Source organism: Corvus kubaryi, unplaced genomic scaffold (genome assembly GCF_017639235.1).
Source record: "Corvus kubaryi isolate FWS band 111438036 unplaced genomic scaffold, C.kubaryi_AGA036_p1.0 37396, whole genome shotgun sequence".
NCBI classification, from domain to species: Eukaryota; Metazoa; Chordata; class Aves; order Passeriformes; family Corvidae; genus Corvus; species Corvus kubaryi.
Genome location: NW_024581135.1, coordinates 9,562,478 through 9,579,693, shown reverse-complemented (window position 1 = coordinate 9,579,693; position 17,216 = coordinate 9,562,478). Strand labels below are relative to the sequence as shown.

The window sequence follows — 17,216 nt, the reverse complement described above, 5'->3', positions numbered from 1 at the left end:
AATTTGCAGGATGTTTTCTTTTCTGACTAGCATTCCTAGGAAGGAAAAAGAAAGATCTCTGGTACCAGAAATGAAGCTCTGTTTGAACTATCCTACATGACTAATTACAGGAAAGCTGTGACTGTTATTTCTGTCTCTTTTACCATATAATTGAGCTCTAAGGTATTAAGCTATAAATTTGAAATTGAGAGAGAAATCCACTTGGATAGAAAGTAACTTAATGACCTAGCCAATATTCATTAAGCACACTGCACCAAGCATATTCCTGTCAACCTGTTAACTTTGACTGAGAGATTCCAAATTTTAATTTGGCCCATGAAACAATTAGATGAAATCTTGATCTTAAAAGTCTTTGTCTTATGACCCTTTACACAGTGTTTTTCTTGTAACACTGAACACACGGAGTAATTCAAAGAGTAACAAAGGCTAGTTCTTGCAGTAATTTTAAGCAACCTCCATCACAAAAAGAAAAAGAGGGCATTATAAAAAAAGGTAGGGTTTCATGGCATTTGTTTTGGATTGATGATACGTGAGAGGAAGGTCCCGTTCAGGGCCCCAAACCAGATCCTGCCCACAGGATACTTGTGTCTGGTGCATATCTCTGGAGGAGATGAGGAATATATTTTTTAAAGATGCTGTGCAAACATCTTACTGTGCAGGCTGAAGGCCGCTTAACAGCAGGGCTTTGGTGGCAGTGGTGGGTCCTTATACCAGAACAAAGTGAGAAGCAGCTGGCTCTCTTCCAGCAGAAGAGATCTTCCAAGGTGTATGTTAGCAGAGTGCCCATCTTGCCTGCACTTCCCAGATGGGTCACTTTGTCCTGGTGTGTCACTGGCAGAGTGCCAGACTTTGGGCAGGAGGGATGAGAGCTTTGGTGCGGCGCCAATCACAGCTCACGTGTTCAGGAGTCACCCGCAGCCTAAGAGAGCCTGGGGCTGGTAGGTGCCATGGGAGGCTGGAATGGGACAGCAGGGAACAGAATAAGGATTTAACAAGGCTGGTGAGAAGAGCGGTATCAATGAAAAAGAAGTCACACTGAGACCTGCATTTTGGTAACTTCTCCACGGGAGAAAGAGCAGGTCATTTAATGCATTAGTGTGCAAAGCTGGTGAGGCTAATCCAGCTCTTGCCATGTTTGAAAGACTCTTTCCTCCAGTTCCTGAACTCAGAAGAATCCTCTGTGTAGGGAAAAGCATAATTGTTTCTTCCCACATCTCTGTTTTTTAAGAACATCTTGGGTTTTAGTGAGGGAAAAGAGTCTAGGCTGCTTTTGTTATATCCCTGTTCCTGTTGAGCTTTAAATTGCGATCTGCCCTGGCTCACGCACTCTCTCGGTTGTGTTTTAAACAATCTCTGTTGCAAACGTATTTGATGGTAATGATTCCTGATGTCCCAGGGGAGCCGTGTGAGGACGATTCAGAAGTTTTAGTGTGCTGCATTAAACCTTCATTTGTCCTTGTGGAGGCTGAGAAATTGTTTTTGTTTTTGAAAGTCTTAATGAAGAGCGGTCGATTAAAATGCTTGTAAGGCTCTGAACTAAAGGAAACATTTCATTAGGTAACACGGTTGATTTAACTGGTACATAAGCTGGTCATGGGGTTTCTATTAAACAAACAGTGTTCAGGCTCCCATTGTCAATATAAATATGCAATATTTAAATTAAAAAACAAACTCTCACTTCTGTTCCTAATACTGATCCAACAAGGGTGTTCAGAGTCAAAATTTTGTAGTACAGACTGTCTTTCAAGAGAGGTCATGTAGACCCCTTCTGCTGGCATTAAGGGCCTCATGGCATTCTTGTTAAAAGTTCAAGACATGGCTTACATATTAAAATCCCATCAGGAAATGTTCATTTTCACCCCTTTTCGGTTGCAATAGAGCAGCTGCAACAAGTCAGTCACCAGCGTGGTGGGACATGGCAGCTCTGTGGGCTGGCACCAAGGCCTGCCACAGCCCAGCTCAGGGCTGCTCCTCTGCCCCAGAATCCAAGTGTGACTCCATGCAGCTGTGAAAGGAATGGGAAAATAAAGATGAAAGAATTCAAAACCACTTTGCTATTTCAGTCAGGTCACCCTTTTCCTTGTTTTTTCTCTACTGAGTCTCCCTCCTCTCTCTCATCAAACAATGTCTGTCTGCCTTCACTTTGATGACCCTTCACAGTTCTCCCCATCATCTCACTCCCTTCTACCTCAGCGGGCAGTGTCTGCCGCAGTGCTGGAGAGCTGGTGATGCCTGACTCCCCTCCCTACTGCTGTATTTTGATCCCACACTTCTGTGCTTTCTCCTACTTCACAGCCGCCCTGTAGAAGAACTCAGACACCCATAAAGTATCCGTCCTTAGTGTTATCTAAGCTTATACCTTCTCCTGGGCTCAGTTATCTCCAAAAGAATAAAAAATAAACAAATATTTAGCAATATGGGTGATGCAATCTGATTTTCATTGTGTCTAAGAGGTGAGCCAAGTCAAGGCTGAGAGGATGAGCCGTACCTGTGTAGGGGGATTCATATCACTATGCCTGTAGCTCTACCAGGGATCTTACCTGATGGGTACATCAAGAAAACAAAACTATACTGAAAAATCCTTGGGAGATATGTGTCCTCCACTACAAGTCACAGGCACAGCTCGTATGCAGGCTGTGGGAGCCATGCTCTCAAGGTGCAGATAGTGTGCAGGCTGTTGGAGCCACACTCCCATGGCTTATGAACAGCCCTATATCACTGCTGTGGTATTTCTGTTTCATTATTTTTTATTTTCAGTATGGCATCACTAGATATTAACACCTACATTCAGCCATGGGGATTTGTTTAGGACATACCAGGTACCAGTAAAGCCACTTATTGTTATTATTATAAAGTCTCTTTATTGCTTCAGCTTCAGTTATCTAGTCAAAACAAAAGGCCTCCAGTACTCTACCTGGAACTTTATTTTTGTGGAGAAGGACAATTTTGATGAATGCTTTGATAAAACAGGAAAGGCTATTTTGGGGGAAGTTGCTTTGCTTTTGTACAGTGGATTTTTATTATTTTAAACACTGGATTCTTTGTTTAAAAGAGAGAAGGCCTGCAAATTTTCTTGTTTGCTTTGTCTTTGCTTTCCCTTCTGACAGGGGGTAAAATTTATCCACCTAGTTGCTGTTAGCTTAACCCCAAATTTCACTGTACAGTGTCTATGTTGGTTTTATCACTGGAAAAGAAAATTTGAGGGAATTTGAAATGCTGTGGACTGCTGAGATTCACCAAGAAAAACAAAGAGTTCAGCACCTGGTCTGGCAAGGAAAATGTGGAGAAACTCAGTAGTGGTATCCCTCTCTGTGTCAGGCTCAGAACCGCAGTTCCTTCCACAGCCCCTGGAGAAGACCAGGGTCATAAATTCCCCATGCCCTCCTGGTTCTCCTGTCTGCCTTCCCAGCCTGCTTTCCTGGGGTCAGCCCATGCATTCCATGGCCAGGTTAAGCCAACCCAGATATACCCCTTTTGCTATCCTGCATAGAAGTGAGAACCTCCCTGCTCAGCTGCAGCTCATGAAGGGGAGGTTCCAGCTGGCCCTTGGCTGCTTAGGTGATGGCTGAGTGGGTGGCCACAGCCCTCTCCTGGCCCCACAAGCCCTCTAAGAGGGGACAATCTGAGAGGACTTCAGCTATTCATACCTAGTCAAACAAGACTGCATCAGTCTTTTTTTTCCCAACTTGTCTTCAAACACATGCTGGAAAAGGACTCTTTAATTTTTATTGCTCACATATTGATGTCCCAGCTGTTGGGAAATCACAAAGACCAAAGACAGTTCTACTGAGTAAATACTAGACTTGTAATTAATTAAGTGAGGTAGTTTCCTAGAGTAATGTGGGGTTATGCAGCATCCCATACGGCCTGGGGAAGACCAGAGGCATCTTCCTGACTCTAAGCCAGTCCCCAGGTCTCCAGTGATCCCAGCAGGTGTCTGTTCATAGAATGGCAGAGCTCAGCCTTCCCTTGTGTTAGCAGGATCAGAGCAGGGAGAGAGGGCTTTGAAGGGACTGTACAAATGGTGCTCACAGAGTCTGAGCAGTGGTTGTTGTACTGAGAAAGGACTCAGCTCTCCTGCTGTGGTACTCAGGGTCAAGAGAGCAGGTCAGGGATTATCCAAAGCACTCTGCACAGTTATCCAGGGCCAGCACCTGCTGAAAATGGGCTGAATATTCCATTTATTAGCTGCAAAGGAACCTTATAGATGCCTTCTGTTTCTTCTCCTCCTGGGAGCTGCGGTGCCTCAGTGCAGTGCAGAGACACCGGAGCAAGCAGGCAGCTCAGTTTGTGCCACGAGGTTTTACACTAGCTCTGACCCAAAGCCAGCAGCCAGAGCATCCCCACGCCTCTGCCCCACCAGTGAAAAACAAGCACCCAGAGGAAGGGTATAAAAATAGCTCCTTGAGTAAAGTCTGTTTGCTCTGTATTTGGTCGTGAGTCTTGAAATACAGTAGTGTGGTGAGGAGGGGGGGTTGTTCTGTAGCGCTTGGCCCATGGAGCTGACAGGAAGGTCATCCTCAAAGATCAGCTGGAGCATGTGCATGACTTGTGTCTTGTGTTTCCTCTGAGGACAGACTAAATTTAGCATTTTCACAGATGGACATTGAACCATAATCCATGTAGGACTGTGCGGTGAAGAGTCGGATGGGAGTTGTTTGCCTGGGCTTTTTGCTGTGTAACCAGCTTCAGTGCACCACCACCCATTGGCATTCCTCAGGGTTTTCTGCTTTGTTCAGTATTCTGTAACTTACTTCCTGATCCTTTTCCCTGAACTTTTAGAAGTTTAAGCCTGAAGGAAAAGTAAACCGCTGATTCTAGGTTCAGGCCTGACATTTCCACTAACTTAATGTTAAACCGTGGATGTACCTTCTAATAGCACCATCACAAAGATTGAATCTATAACTACTGGTCCTTGCAAGAGTTGCAGTAAGACAAATACTAATATCTGATGATTTTGGCTTCCCCAAAATGTTGCCTCCCCACTCTTTCAGCTTCCAGACAGCTAAAGGGACTAATCCTAAATGTGGTATTTATACCCTGCAAGGCCTGTATACTGCTGGGCTGGTCCTTTCATGGCTAATCTTAAACAAATATTTTACAAGCATGTTTTGAAGTGAACTAGTTCTGCAAAAAATCACATTTCCCTGACTGGTCTGAGCAGGAGATAGGCAAACTATGGTGCGAAGCACATGTCTATTAAATAATGTATTTCCAGTAATAGAAATTATGTTTCTGTGTATCTGCTTCAGCACACTGCACAGATTTGATTTATTGATCCTGACACAAGATGCCTGATTTTCCTGTCATTTACGCAAGCATTTTGTCAGAGCACTTATTCCCAGGTTACACATTTTGCAAAAGAGCCTGAAACAATGTCAAATTTGCTTAGTTCAGATTAATCCCAAATTTTAGAAAGTAGAGTTAATGTTATTGCCACTATGATGGTCTAAAAGTCTAGAACAGGAGGTCATCTACAAAAATGCCAGTGTATCTTTTTCCGTTCATATTAGCTGGTCTCATAAAGAATATTATTTCTTCATAAAAATATTGTCTTTTGCTCCAGAACTGTACTTTTCTTTAAGGCAGAGTCCATATTTGACTGTATTTTCCTTAAATATGTTTAAATAAGTCTCTCACAATCTAGAACAGGATAACAGAAGTTAAGCCATTCTTGTCCTTGGATGTCCTAAGCATTTCTTAGAAGGTGCTATTTTATATTTGTATCATATATTCTTCATAAATGCATTGAACATTCATTGATTCTGCAGAATTGCAATGCAGACATATAAGTTGTTTTTTTTCTTTCCAGAGTTTGCAAAATACAAATTAAATTTTACACAGCTTAGAGATAGCTTGCCTGCATATTGCAGGAAAGATTGGGATGGCCTCCAGCCTCCCTAAAGGTGTGCCTTCCAATAAAAACAGTAGTCTTACACTGTCCAGCACTTAACTGATAAAGCAGCGCTGGCTTCTTCTCCTTAGCAAGACAATTTGCAGCTCATGAGTGTTGGTGACTCTGGTTTTCATGAAGTGAACCTAAGGTTCCATTTTTCTCTCTGATAACATTAAAGTGCCTGATGCCAGACTACAGGGTTTCATTGCCCCTTGCTTTTGCAAACCAAAAAGATTACTAGTTCAACAGAAGCACCCAGTGTTCATTTTTCAAGGGCACTTTTCTATTTCCTAGACTAGGGAGGAACACTGAAATATTTGAACTCAAGATACACTTCTAAAAGGTATTTTTAGGTCTTTGTGCATTTCAATTTTACTTCTTCCAGACTGTACCCAGCTCTTTATTTTCTCTGTAGATTTCATGTATTTTCAGGATTTTAAGTTAATAGCTGCATTTTGCCAAGAAACATATATCCAATTTCTTTGGAAATGTATGGGAATTGCATTTAGGTACCAGAGAACAGATTCTGGCTTTAAGAACCAAATGACGCTCTTCAGAAAAGCACCAAAGAACTTACTAACTCTGCAGGACTCCTACTCAGTGGAATAAGAACATTTTTCCTTTCACTGACTACAAAAGTCAAATTAGGCTTCATGCGGTGTGAAGGAATCGGGGTGCTCTCGGTGCCAATCTGACCTGTGAAAAACCTTATTGAAAAAAGCTTTGTGCATGGCTGGCTGGGGAAGGTAGTTCAGGCTTTACACCCTGTAACCCTCATGGCCATTGCACATCTGTTCGGACAGATCTGCTGTGGTTGTGCTGTGCACACACAGTGCTGCTCCACAGGACAACTGCTGGGACACAGCCTTCACTTGTGAGCTCGACATGTTCTGCAATGTTCAATCTGCTGCAGCCTTTCATTATTCCAAAGATGTGCCTTTCTGCATGTAAAAATGCAAAAATACTCATCCCTCTCCCATCAGCTTCTGATTGCCATCATAAAACAGGACATGCAGGCACAACAGAGAGGCCTGGGCTCAGCAGCACCGGGGGCTGGTGCTTCTCCCAGCTGAGCAGAAGATTGTCAGCCAGCTGGAAGTAGTGATTTTGTCTCACACCGGGAGGCTTAACCTCCCTGAGTATCAGGAATGTGTCCTGTGCCTGCCTGAGCAGCCAGGATCTACCACAGCAAGTGGGATCACCCAGACCAGGAGACAGCACAGTGGTACAGGTGATGCAACAGCCACACAGCTTGAGGCTTTAGCGGTGAAATCTGAGCAATACTGACAGGAGAGCTAAGGCAAACCAAGGAACTGATCTGGGCTAAAACAAAGCCTTTTTTGACCACTAGGTTAATTTTAACCTGGCTCCACTTGCGGATCAGATTCACTGTGAGGCTGCACAAACATTTCTGTTGGCACAGGGGAAGCAGGAGGAAGGAGTAGGCACCTGGGAGAGACAGAAAAAGCAACAAAAGGATTTGGCAGGACTGTTGGCTCTTGACAACTCAAAGTACTCATGGAACTATCATGTAATGTGGAACTGTTACATACCAAGAGATTGCCTGAACATAGGAATTAAAAAGTGCTCCATGACATCATGTACTTGTCCTTCTCACAGAAAGACAAGAGGGTTTTCTGTCTTGTGGTGACTGGAAATTCCAACACGTGGAAATCCAGCTTTTGGCAATGTCTGATGGTACCAAGCAGAAGGGGGATTTCCAGAGTTTTCGATGCTAGACTGGCAATCACTCACTGGCATTCCCAGGAGCAGCATTTCTGTACAAGATATCAGCAGAAATCCTGCCTGTCAGAGAGCTAACATCCTCAACATATCCTGGCTGCTGCTATATGGACACCAAAGAATGAAAGCAGGCAGAGGTTCTCCACACTGAAAAAAGAAGAAGGGTTGTTTTCTAGCCAGTCATTCCACCAGCTGATAAAAATAGCTTTAAAACTACTTTTTTTTTTTCAATTCTCTGCGCAGCAGGCTGCCTGTTATATGTGCTCTTGTTATTTATACCCACCATAAGTTTCAATAGCAGCTTTACAGATTCTTTTATGCTTGTCTTAGATCTGGTATTGTAAATCAGAAAGCTTTGCCATCTTAAACATTGCCTGGTAAGAACTCCTCTGCGTTCTTTTTACCTTAGAATAAAAGGGAAGTGGAAAATACAGTTAATGCAGTAATTTGGCCCAAATAAATATAAGCCTTTACAATACTGACATTGAATTTTATTTTAATTCCAGTGCAATTCCCCCAGATTGGCCAAGCAGAGAAAATTTTCTCTCTAAGTAACAAATAGTGTATGCCAGTTTTTAAATTTTTCTTTTAGCTTGCCTTCAACGCTGTTTGTGTTGGGTACTGGATGGGGGAGAGGTGATGAAAGAACTTGCAATTTGCTGCAGAACATCTCAGGAAAATAATCTGAATACTCTTCCATTAAACAAACAAACAAACCAAAACAGGTAACAACTTACTCTAAAGAAAGAGAAATGGCATTTAAAGGAAAATCAGCTGTGGCTTCTACCATCCAAATAGAACAACCTCAGGCAAGTTGGGACAAGCAGGTCAGGAATATTTTTCTTACACTGTTAGTTTGTAGTTGCTGGAACAACTCACCTTTGTCATGCACAAGTGGGTGAGGTGCCTGTTTGTCTTGGAAAGCAGACCATGATGGGCTGAGATAGGCTCGTGATTTCCCCACCGAGGCCCAACACAGTAAGACAGGAGCCAAAACATGTCCAAAAGGCAGCGCTTTAATGCTCCTTGTCTTCTGTCATTGGGTATTGCTGTAACTCCCAAAGATATGTCTCTGTTCTAATGGAGATAAGTGCTTCAGGAAACAAACACAAAACCTGCTTTAAATTTTTATTTCATTCTTTTCTGTTAAAGGGTTGGGGTTTTTTTATTCTGACCAGTAGCTCGTTCAGGATGTGCCCACCTTCCAGCACAGTTCCCCAGCAACGAATCGATAGTGTACCAACACAATGTGGTGTGTGGTTTCGCTTACGGGGCCTCCCAGGTCACACTGGTTTGTGAGGTGAGGCTTTTTGCTGCAGAATCATCTGAGCATAACTCATCTGGTGGTGCTGCTGGCAGGCCAGACAAGTCCCCTCTGCTCACACAAGACCTTGCTGAAGCAGTAGAGCCACTCCAGGGGCAGGTGAGCCTACACTGAGGTCTGGGAGGATGGTAACGGGGCTGTACTTTGCACCAGCTTGTAACTGGTTTTCTTAAGCAACTCAGTCAGCAAATGGTTACTGCTTAGGAAGAAGCTGTATATATAGGAGAATTGGTCCTGTGCCCAGGAAACCAGAGGAACTGGATAATGTAGGAATCTGTTCTGAGATCTCTGAGAGGCAAAGTTAAGCTGGAGGTTGAAGGGGCACATGTGTTCTGCAGACATGTTCTGCTCCCGAGAGCGGGTGAAACTATCCTAGGTTGTACCTACCTGAATATTTTGGAGACAACTCTAAATTCCCTTGAGACAGACTGAGACACATGAAACCAAATATGTGTATCTTATTCTGTGGTGTGCTCCACAGTCATTCACTTTTACTTGAAGATCTTTTTAAGACACTTTCGTTGATAAGTCTCCAAGCAACTTCTCTCCTTCCGTAGACTCTTCTTTACAGAATGCAGAGAAAGAGAGAAGATAGGTTGTAAATAAGGAAAGAAAGGCTGGTGTCAGTAAAACTTGGGACGTTTGGGAGAGGTGGGTGAGCAGTATGTAAAGGTGAGGTCCATCACAGCAGAGCAGATGGATCTGGCTGTGGCCTTTGGCTTTACAGTAGAGTTGGTGTGCCAGGATGCTGTTAGGTCATGGCAACTCATCTAAGCTGCCATAAATCCATTCCGTGCTGACATCCACAGCAGAGGGATAAGAATGATATATCCTAACATTTGCTGAACATATGCCTACATTGCAGTTCAGCGTGGAGGTTGTTCTGGACTGTCTATATTTCTTCTTAATTTGTTTGGTTTAGCTAGTTGAGAATGTTCTTTTTTTACCTACCACTGCGCTGAACTGAGGAGCCAAAAACCTCTCCTTGGAGTTGTGCTCTCTTGCGCCAGGAGGGAATATGACTCCGTTTATTTATTTATTTTAGATTTATTTTATCTGTTTTAGTACCCAATAAACTTGTTGTTTTTTCCAACTGGCATGACAAGGCTCTGGCTATTTTTAAAGAATGTGGTTCATTTGATTTAATCTAATGACTGTTTAGTGCTGTTGAAAATAGTTGGAGCCAGAGCCAAGAATAATGTACTGAAATGTGTTGGTTGAGCAAGGACTGCTTCACTCTGCCAATCTGTTTCCCTCCAGTTGTTCAGATTTACCTGGTTTCATGAGTAGCATTTGCAGGCAAGACATATTGATCCAGGTGCTTTTAACGCTGATTCTAAAGGCCAATAGTGCCAGAGCCACATTTTGCCACACTCATTTAAAGACATAGCTAACAATGACAGCTCTTCTTGTTGTTCAGTGTAGGATATCTAATCTCTGTTTCAGACCACTTTAAAGGGAATGTGAAATGTTGATACTCTTTTATTGCACATTGGAAAATTGAGGCATGAAATGGTCATTTCTTCCCCGAAAGTCACCCAGAAAGCAAGTGACAGAATGAGTAACAAAACCAGCATCTACTGGGCTCCTGAAGCAGCAGTGTAACTCCTGATTTCTCCATGAACTGAAATAAGACCGTAATCTGAAAACAAGTTCTGCTAAGTCCTTATTCCTGGTGGTTCTCACTGGCTGGTTTTCAGAACATCCATGTTTACTGTCCTGTCTGCACCCTCTGAACTGCTCTGTACAGGTACCTACCTCTCCCTATTAACAAAACTTAAATTTCATGCATGTCTTTACGCTATCTGAATTTGACTCTGCAAGCCACACCACATATTTAACTGACAGCTTTAAAACCCTACAAATCCATCTTCCTTTTGCCCTCCATGAGTTATTTCTGTTAGATAGTTGGTTTGCTATTCCTCCCTAAGAAATGGGTAGCTAATACTTAAGCTTCATTGGATTAAAAAAATAAATCAACCATAGTACCTCTTATTCCGTGACAGTGATGTCCATAGGGATGGATTTTCTGCAGAGATCTCTTTACACCCTAACGCACAATGTGGAATTGACTTGCATAAGTAATGAACAGATGCTTCTGACAGCTATTACATTATTCATCTCCCTATGCATGTGCTGGGGGGAAGGAAACAGCACCTGTTACTATGGGAGAAATATTGTCACCGCTGTTCTGCATTACAGACCTCCAGGGCAATCTGGGCCAGGCGTATTTCACTGCATTTGTGTTGACCCAAAATGAAGCCATGCCAGTTTACATCCCTTCATTATTTTGTCCTGTGTTTCCCTCAGATAGATCCCTCAGTTTATAACCTAAGAAAATAAAATAGCTACTGCAGGTGTGAGGGAGCACTGAAGGCAGTGAAAAAATCTGTGTTCCATCTTTCACCCCAACTTTTTCTCAGGAAGGCTGGGTAAAAGTATTAGAACTTATTTCCCCTCTGCAACAACAGTGCTTTTAACAGACGTTCTCAGATGTCATATGAAAGGGGAACTCATATGCCCAGGGAATTCCTAAAGGTGTATTTAAGAGCAGACAGAAGTAATTCCCTTGTCATCCTGACATTAGACTGAGATGACTTCCCCTCCGTCATCTGTGTTGGGCAGGGCAGCACACATGGCCCATGGTGCAGGCACACTGCTAATGGCCTGAGCTTCAGATGCAGCTAGTCAGGGCCATAAAATTTTCTTGCTCCCTCCACTCCAGGTAATGATTGGAGTGTTTGGAGTGTGGTGCCAGGAGATGTTTCCTCAAAGAACTCCTGTGACTCAGCCTTCCAGTAAAGGGAGTTTATAGCAAAGAGGGAGGTTGCCTTTTCACATGGGCAGATAGTAATAAGACAAGGGGGAATGGTTTTGAAGTAAAAAAGGAGAAATTTAAATTAGATGTTAGGAAGAAATTCTTTACTGTGATGATAGTGAGGCACTGGAACAGATTGCCTGGAGACATTGTGGCTGCCCCATACTTGGAAGTGTTCAAGGCCAGGCTGGATGGGACTTTGAGCAACCTGATGTAGTGTAAGGTGCCCCTCCCTATGGCAGCGGGGTTGGAATAAGATGACCTTTAAGGTTCCTTCCAACCCAAACCATTCTATGACTCTATTCTTTGACTCAGGCACAGGTTAGAGCAAGGATAGGGGTGTTTTCCTTCTCAGGGGACATACAGATAATTCCATAGAGATATGGACCACAGTCACACATTAATTCATCCTGCCCAATAATCTAGACACAGACAAGCAGCTCCTTGCCCTGCACCTAGGGCAAGTGGGCTGTACAGATTTCCATCCCCCACGCAATCTCTGCAGCACTTCTACATCCCAAAGGCTGAATTCCCTATTTGAAGCTAAAGAGTCAATGCAGTTGGCAGCATAGTGCCTATTTGCTACTGCTGACAGATGTTTTTCCCAGCTAGGGCTGGAGCTGAACTAGACTGCCCACAGCATGTCTCCTCCTCTTCTTTATGGGGGCTAATTGATATGGTGTGGTTATTAAGAATATGGCTTTCAGCCTTATTTTGTGAAATATTTATTCCATGTATAATTCATCAGTGAGTATGTGTAGATGTATGTGTTTTTAAAGAGCAACTTTATAGAGATAACCTTCACAACACTGCTGGAACTGCAGATCGGGGAGGGGCAGAGCCTGCTTTCTCCCACAATAATTACTTCAATTCTGTTTTAATTAGGGATGGAGTTTTTTTAAGAGCTGAGATTGCACCTTAATTATGTTTTAAAGCTTGGCTGCAATTACAAGAGCTATGACCTTGCTTCCCAACTCTCCTCACAGTCTCAGACTCCATGTCCATGTGTTGGTTTAGCGAAGCCTCATCCCCCGGCAGGGTTACTGTGGTGCCTCTACCAGCACACTCTCCGTGTTTTTCCACCGCTCTGGCTCTCAGCTGATGGCTCTGATCAGCCCAGTTCCCTCCTGCCTCCCCGGGCTCCTCCCCACCATGCCAGGTCCTGCTGCCAGGCTCACACAGAATCACAGAACATGATGAGCTGGAAGAGACCCACAAGGCTCCTCATAATGGACACCTCTTCCAAGAGTCATGGGAATTTAGAGGTGAAATGCTAGAGGTGAGCAGCTTAGGCTGTTTCCTAGTTTCTTAAATGAGGAGTCTTAAAGGTTTTCTGAAGATGATTTTTAAAACCCACCAAGAGCTGGGATCTGGCAAATCAGGCGCTGCATATGGCCTGCTCCTGCCTCAGGTCCTGTATCGCTGGTCTGGGCAGATGCCACATGAGCAGTGAAATGCCAGTGAAGAACATGTTCACCTTACCACTTTTCTGTTTGCACACAGCAGGCTGAGATCAGGTGGGAGGCAGCCAGCCCATGGGGCAAGAGGTGGGCATGCTATGTGAGGGTGGGTTAGAAAAGAGAGATGCAGTTCGAAGTAAAAAGCAGAGGTGAGGAGCTGCCTTCTCAGAAGAGCCCTGGTGTAAGTTTCCTGAATCACTCAGAGGACCTGAGTTGGTGCCTTCTTACTGCCTGGCACTTTGGGTGGCCAAAAAAGCCACCTGAAGAGCTGCTGCCTGGAGAGCCATGGCAGGGACAACCACAGAAAGGAAGAGGTACAGATGGTGAGGGTGTCCCAGCTCGTTCCTAGCCCACCTTTTCCTTCTCTGGCTGCAGCTTCGGTTTCTGCTTCATGTGTGGTGTGACTTATTATCTCCCTACTACAGGCACAAGAGCCTTGAGTGCACCCCCGAGACATTCCCTTGCAGCTCTCAGATAGGCAAAGGCCCAAGTCAAAGAAAGACACAACACCCAGCAAATGGGAAACAGTTACAGTGCCCTTTGTTCTCATGTACTGAAAACACCTTGGTGCTCAAGGGCATTGGCAGAAAAGTTTGCATGCTTCAGGATCGTTATGAGGTTGTCAGTCCTTCCAGTGAGGCTGTAGTCAAAGAACAATTCCTGCAGAGCAACCAGAAGCAATGCAGGAAGGTTTCATATTTGCCGCAGTGGTGGACGGAGTCTCTCAGGGAGGGCCTCTGTCCCTCTCCTGGCACCGGGTACTGGGGTCTTTCTGCCAGGAGGCCTCCATGGTCTGCATGATCCCACCTGATGGTTCCATGGAATCACTCAGTCCAGGCCTGCCCCTGGACAACAGCACCCAACCACACAGGTGCCACCTGAGGTGGGTTTGTGAGCACTCTGCTGTGGCCACAACGCTCCCTTCGTCTCCAGAAATGGCCTTTGGCCCCCTGGGAGTGGCACTTACCCCGAAGCCATTACCAAAAGCCTTAGTCCAGATCAGCAGTCTGCGGCACCAGTAGAGCCGTGCCTGCTTGGGCTGAAGCCCTGGCACAGAGCGGCACAAAGCGTGGCACATCTCCCTCTGCTTCTCCCTCTCAATTCCTATGTCTGCCTGGGAGAAGTAGCTTGTTGGGTTTGTTCAGCTTTTGATGCAAGAGTGCAAAACTATGATGCTGTTGCTCTGGAATCCTGCCCGACCTCTCCTACCAGCTGCCTCCAGCAAGGTTCAGGATGATTTTGGCACCTCCAATTTTCTATGCTTTAGGTGGGAAATCCTAACACAACAGGCTGGCACCTTCCAAAGCAAGCTGTGCCTCTGGATCTCAAGTGTCTTGGTCTGTGTGTCAGAAGGGTAGGCATTCCCTCTGCGGTGCTTCAGGCAGGTCTGCTGCTGCAGGAAGCAGACAGAACCCTTGGGATCAGCCGGCTGGGCAGTATTTTCAGCTGGTTGTAAAGAGTTTCAGCTGTCAGATGCTTAAGTTAAGGAATGGCACGGGGAGCGGGAAGGGAAACCAAGAACATTGTGAAGTTTAAAAAAAAACCCACAGCAATACAAGTTTTGCCTTTTAAAGGCTTTGGTGGAACCCCCCCCTCCGCAACGTATCAGAGCTTTAGCAAACTTCCTCCCAGACAGTTTTTATTTCTCGCTCCCGATCTCGCATGCCGCCTGCCCGGGCGCAGATACCGCCGTTCTGCATTTCTTCTCCCTGAAAACTCCGTCTTCCAGCCAGCGGCAGAGCTCGGTCCGGCCGCAGCCCCCCCTCCCCGGCCGGGCCGGGCGCGCTCCGCCCCCGCCGCCCCCCGCTCCAGGCACCGCCCCCGGAGGTGCGCGCCGGGCTCGGCGGGGACAGCGGCTGCCGGCGGCCGCCAGCGGCTCTGCCGTGCTGCTCGGCTGCTTCCAATTTGTTTTTTTTTTTTTTTTTTTCCCTTGCTTTAGGGCCTTTTTTATTATTATTATTTGATTTGTTGTTTTTCGCAAGCGGGCCGGTGGCTCCTTGCCATGAGCAGCCCGAAGGCAGCATGAAAGCGGGCAGGCGCGGCTATCCCGCCCGCTCCGGTGTAGGATGGCTCCTGGCGAAGTGCTGCTGCTGCTGCGCCTGCAAAGGTCAGTGGGGCTCGCGGGTGGGGAGCCTGTCCCGGGGGGCTGCTGTGGGGCTGGGGGCTCAGCGGTGCCCTCGGCAGGGCAGCGTCCCTCCGCCAGCTGCCCCGGGGACAGAGAGGGACAGCGGTGCCCTCGGCCCCGGGAGAGCGGAGGGACAGCGGCGGGTGAGCCGGTAACGGGCACGGCGAGCGAGAGGGCTGGAGTTGGTACAGTTTTACAGTTATAGTTTTTACATTTTGTCATTGCTGGTAGGAAACACCCTGGGACTGTAGGGTCAAGAGAAATATTTGCTTAAATTATTTTCTCCCCCCCTCTTCCTTTCTAGTCTTTCTTGGGCTCGAGTACGAGCAAAATGCTTGGAGAACATCTGTTTCTCACAGTTCACAAATCTCTGAATGGTGATGGGGGAAGGTCTGGGGAAGCTGGCTGAGCTGAAATGCTGAGAGGGATGTGGGAAAGCCAGGGCAGCTGGAGTGCCTTGTAAAAATAAAATCAAAATCTGCCTTTTATGTGGAACAGCGCAGCTCAGATGCATTGACTGAAGGGTTCGCAGCCTGCACTCTTTATGCTGCGATATGGCTCTTGAACTTGTTCTGGATAATGTGAGGTTTTTCAAAGATCTGCTTGTGGTATTTCGATGTTTCCTGTTCTCTGAATGGCCAAGCAAAATGTCCTGAACAAAACTTGGCTTTTGTTTTGTGTCTTTCTTTTTTTAAAAAATAACTAAAGCTCTCTCAAATGCAGGATTTTTTGTAACTCTGGAACCCAAATCAAGAGCAGATAAAGATGACATTGAGGACGGGTGGGACTACTCGTTTCCTGGGGCACACGTTTGCAATGCAGGAGTCCTCTTTCCCCAGTTATTGAATTAGTCATGCTTATGTGGTGACAGCAGCAAACTAGTTGGTGATGGAGTTTGCCACTACTTCGTAAGATGTGATCTTTTTTAGCCTGGGGAGAACGCACCACTTCATGCCAAGGAAGTGATTCTTGAGGTCAATGCACAACACCCCGCTGTTCTGCAGCCTTTAAGGAGGAACATGTAATCTGGTTGTAGGGTTAGGGCTGCCTGCAGAAAGGCTGTGGTACTAAACCACTGTGAAAGCCAAGTCTCTTGGACAGCCTGTGCTTTAATGTGTTGGCCCATGCATCAGGCTGGAGCAGTATTCAAGCTCTCTGACAGAGCTCTGGTCTTGAAACTGTTGATTTTAATGGATTAGAGTCTCCCTGCTGCCTGTCCTGCCTACAGACGTCTCTGGAAGGGGGAAGGGGAAACAGCTGGCTCTTCTCTCTCGGGTTGAAATGTTAACTATGTTTGCAGTTCTGGTTTACTGGGTCGGTAACAAAAGGTGTTTTGCGATACAGATTGATTTACTATTTTCTTGTTCTTGGTTGTAAACTTTGGGCGAAAAGTTCTAAAAGGCTGTCTGTCATGCTGTATTTATTAAAGAAAACCAGAGATGGTGGAAATACTCCCTGAATTTAAGCAGGTATCAAACCTGACATTTGACAAGGGATTCAGGTGCTCCAGATTACAGCATCAGTGTGCCCTTGTTGGCAGCTTCTGCCATTAGGCTTGGAGATGCTTTAATGTGGCAACCAGACCTTTGAAGCTCTTAACTTCGTGTATTCTGTGTTGTCAGCGATCACCGGGGGGAGGGGACACTGTTCATCCCAGGGCTTCGCACTGGTCTCAGGCTTGCAGTGCAAGTAGGTGACTGAAGTTTGTATTTAAGATGGGTGTGAAGCACCTTGGAACTATTCTCAGTGCTGCCCCATAGGTGACCTTGCCTTCTCCTTTGGAAATTTGTCTCTGGTTTTTCTTGGTGTCAGTGCCTGATGTATCTTGATCTTTTGCAATAACTGAGTAG

General features: G+C 45.4%; 1 protein-coding gene across 12 annotated transcripts in view; it reads left to right on the top strand.

Moving 5' to 3' along the window:
- The window catches only part of KALRN (kalirin RhoGEF kinase), a 483,534-nt gene that overhangs the window by 390,987 nt on the left and 75,331 nt on the right, over window positions 1-17,216 (top strand). Inside the window, exon 1 of one of the 12 annotated variants that reach the window (XM_042041548.1) lies at window positions 15,157-15,348. The exons of the other annotated variants lie outside the window; for them this stretch is intronic. Within the exon in view, the coding sequence (XP_041897482.1) occupies window positions 15,264-15,348 (85 nt within the window). The 5' untranslated portion in view covers window positions 15,157-15,263. Of the gene's footprint in view, window positions 1-15,156; window positions 15,349-17,216 lie in introns of those variants that run through there. 12 annotated transcript variants of the gene reach the window in all.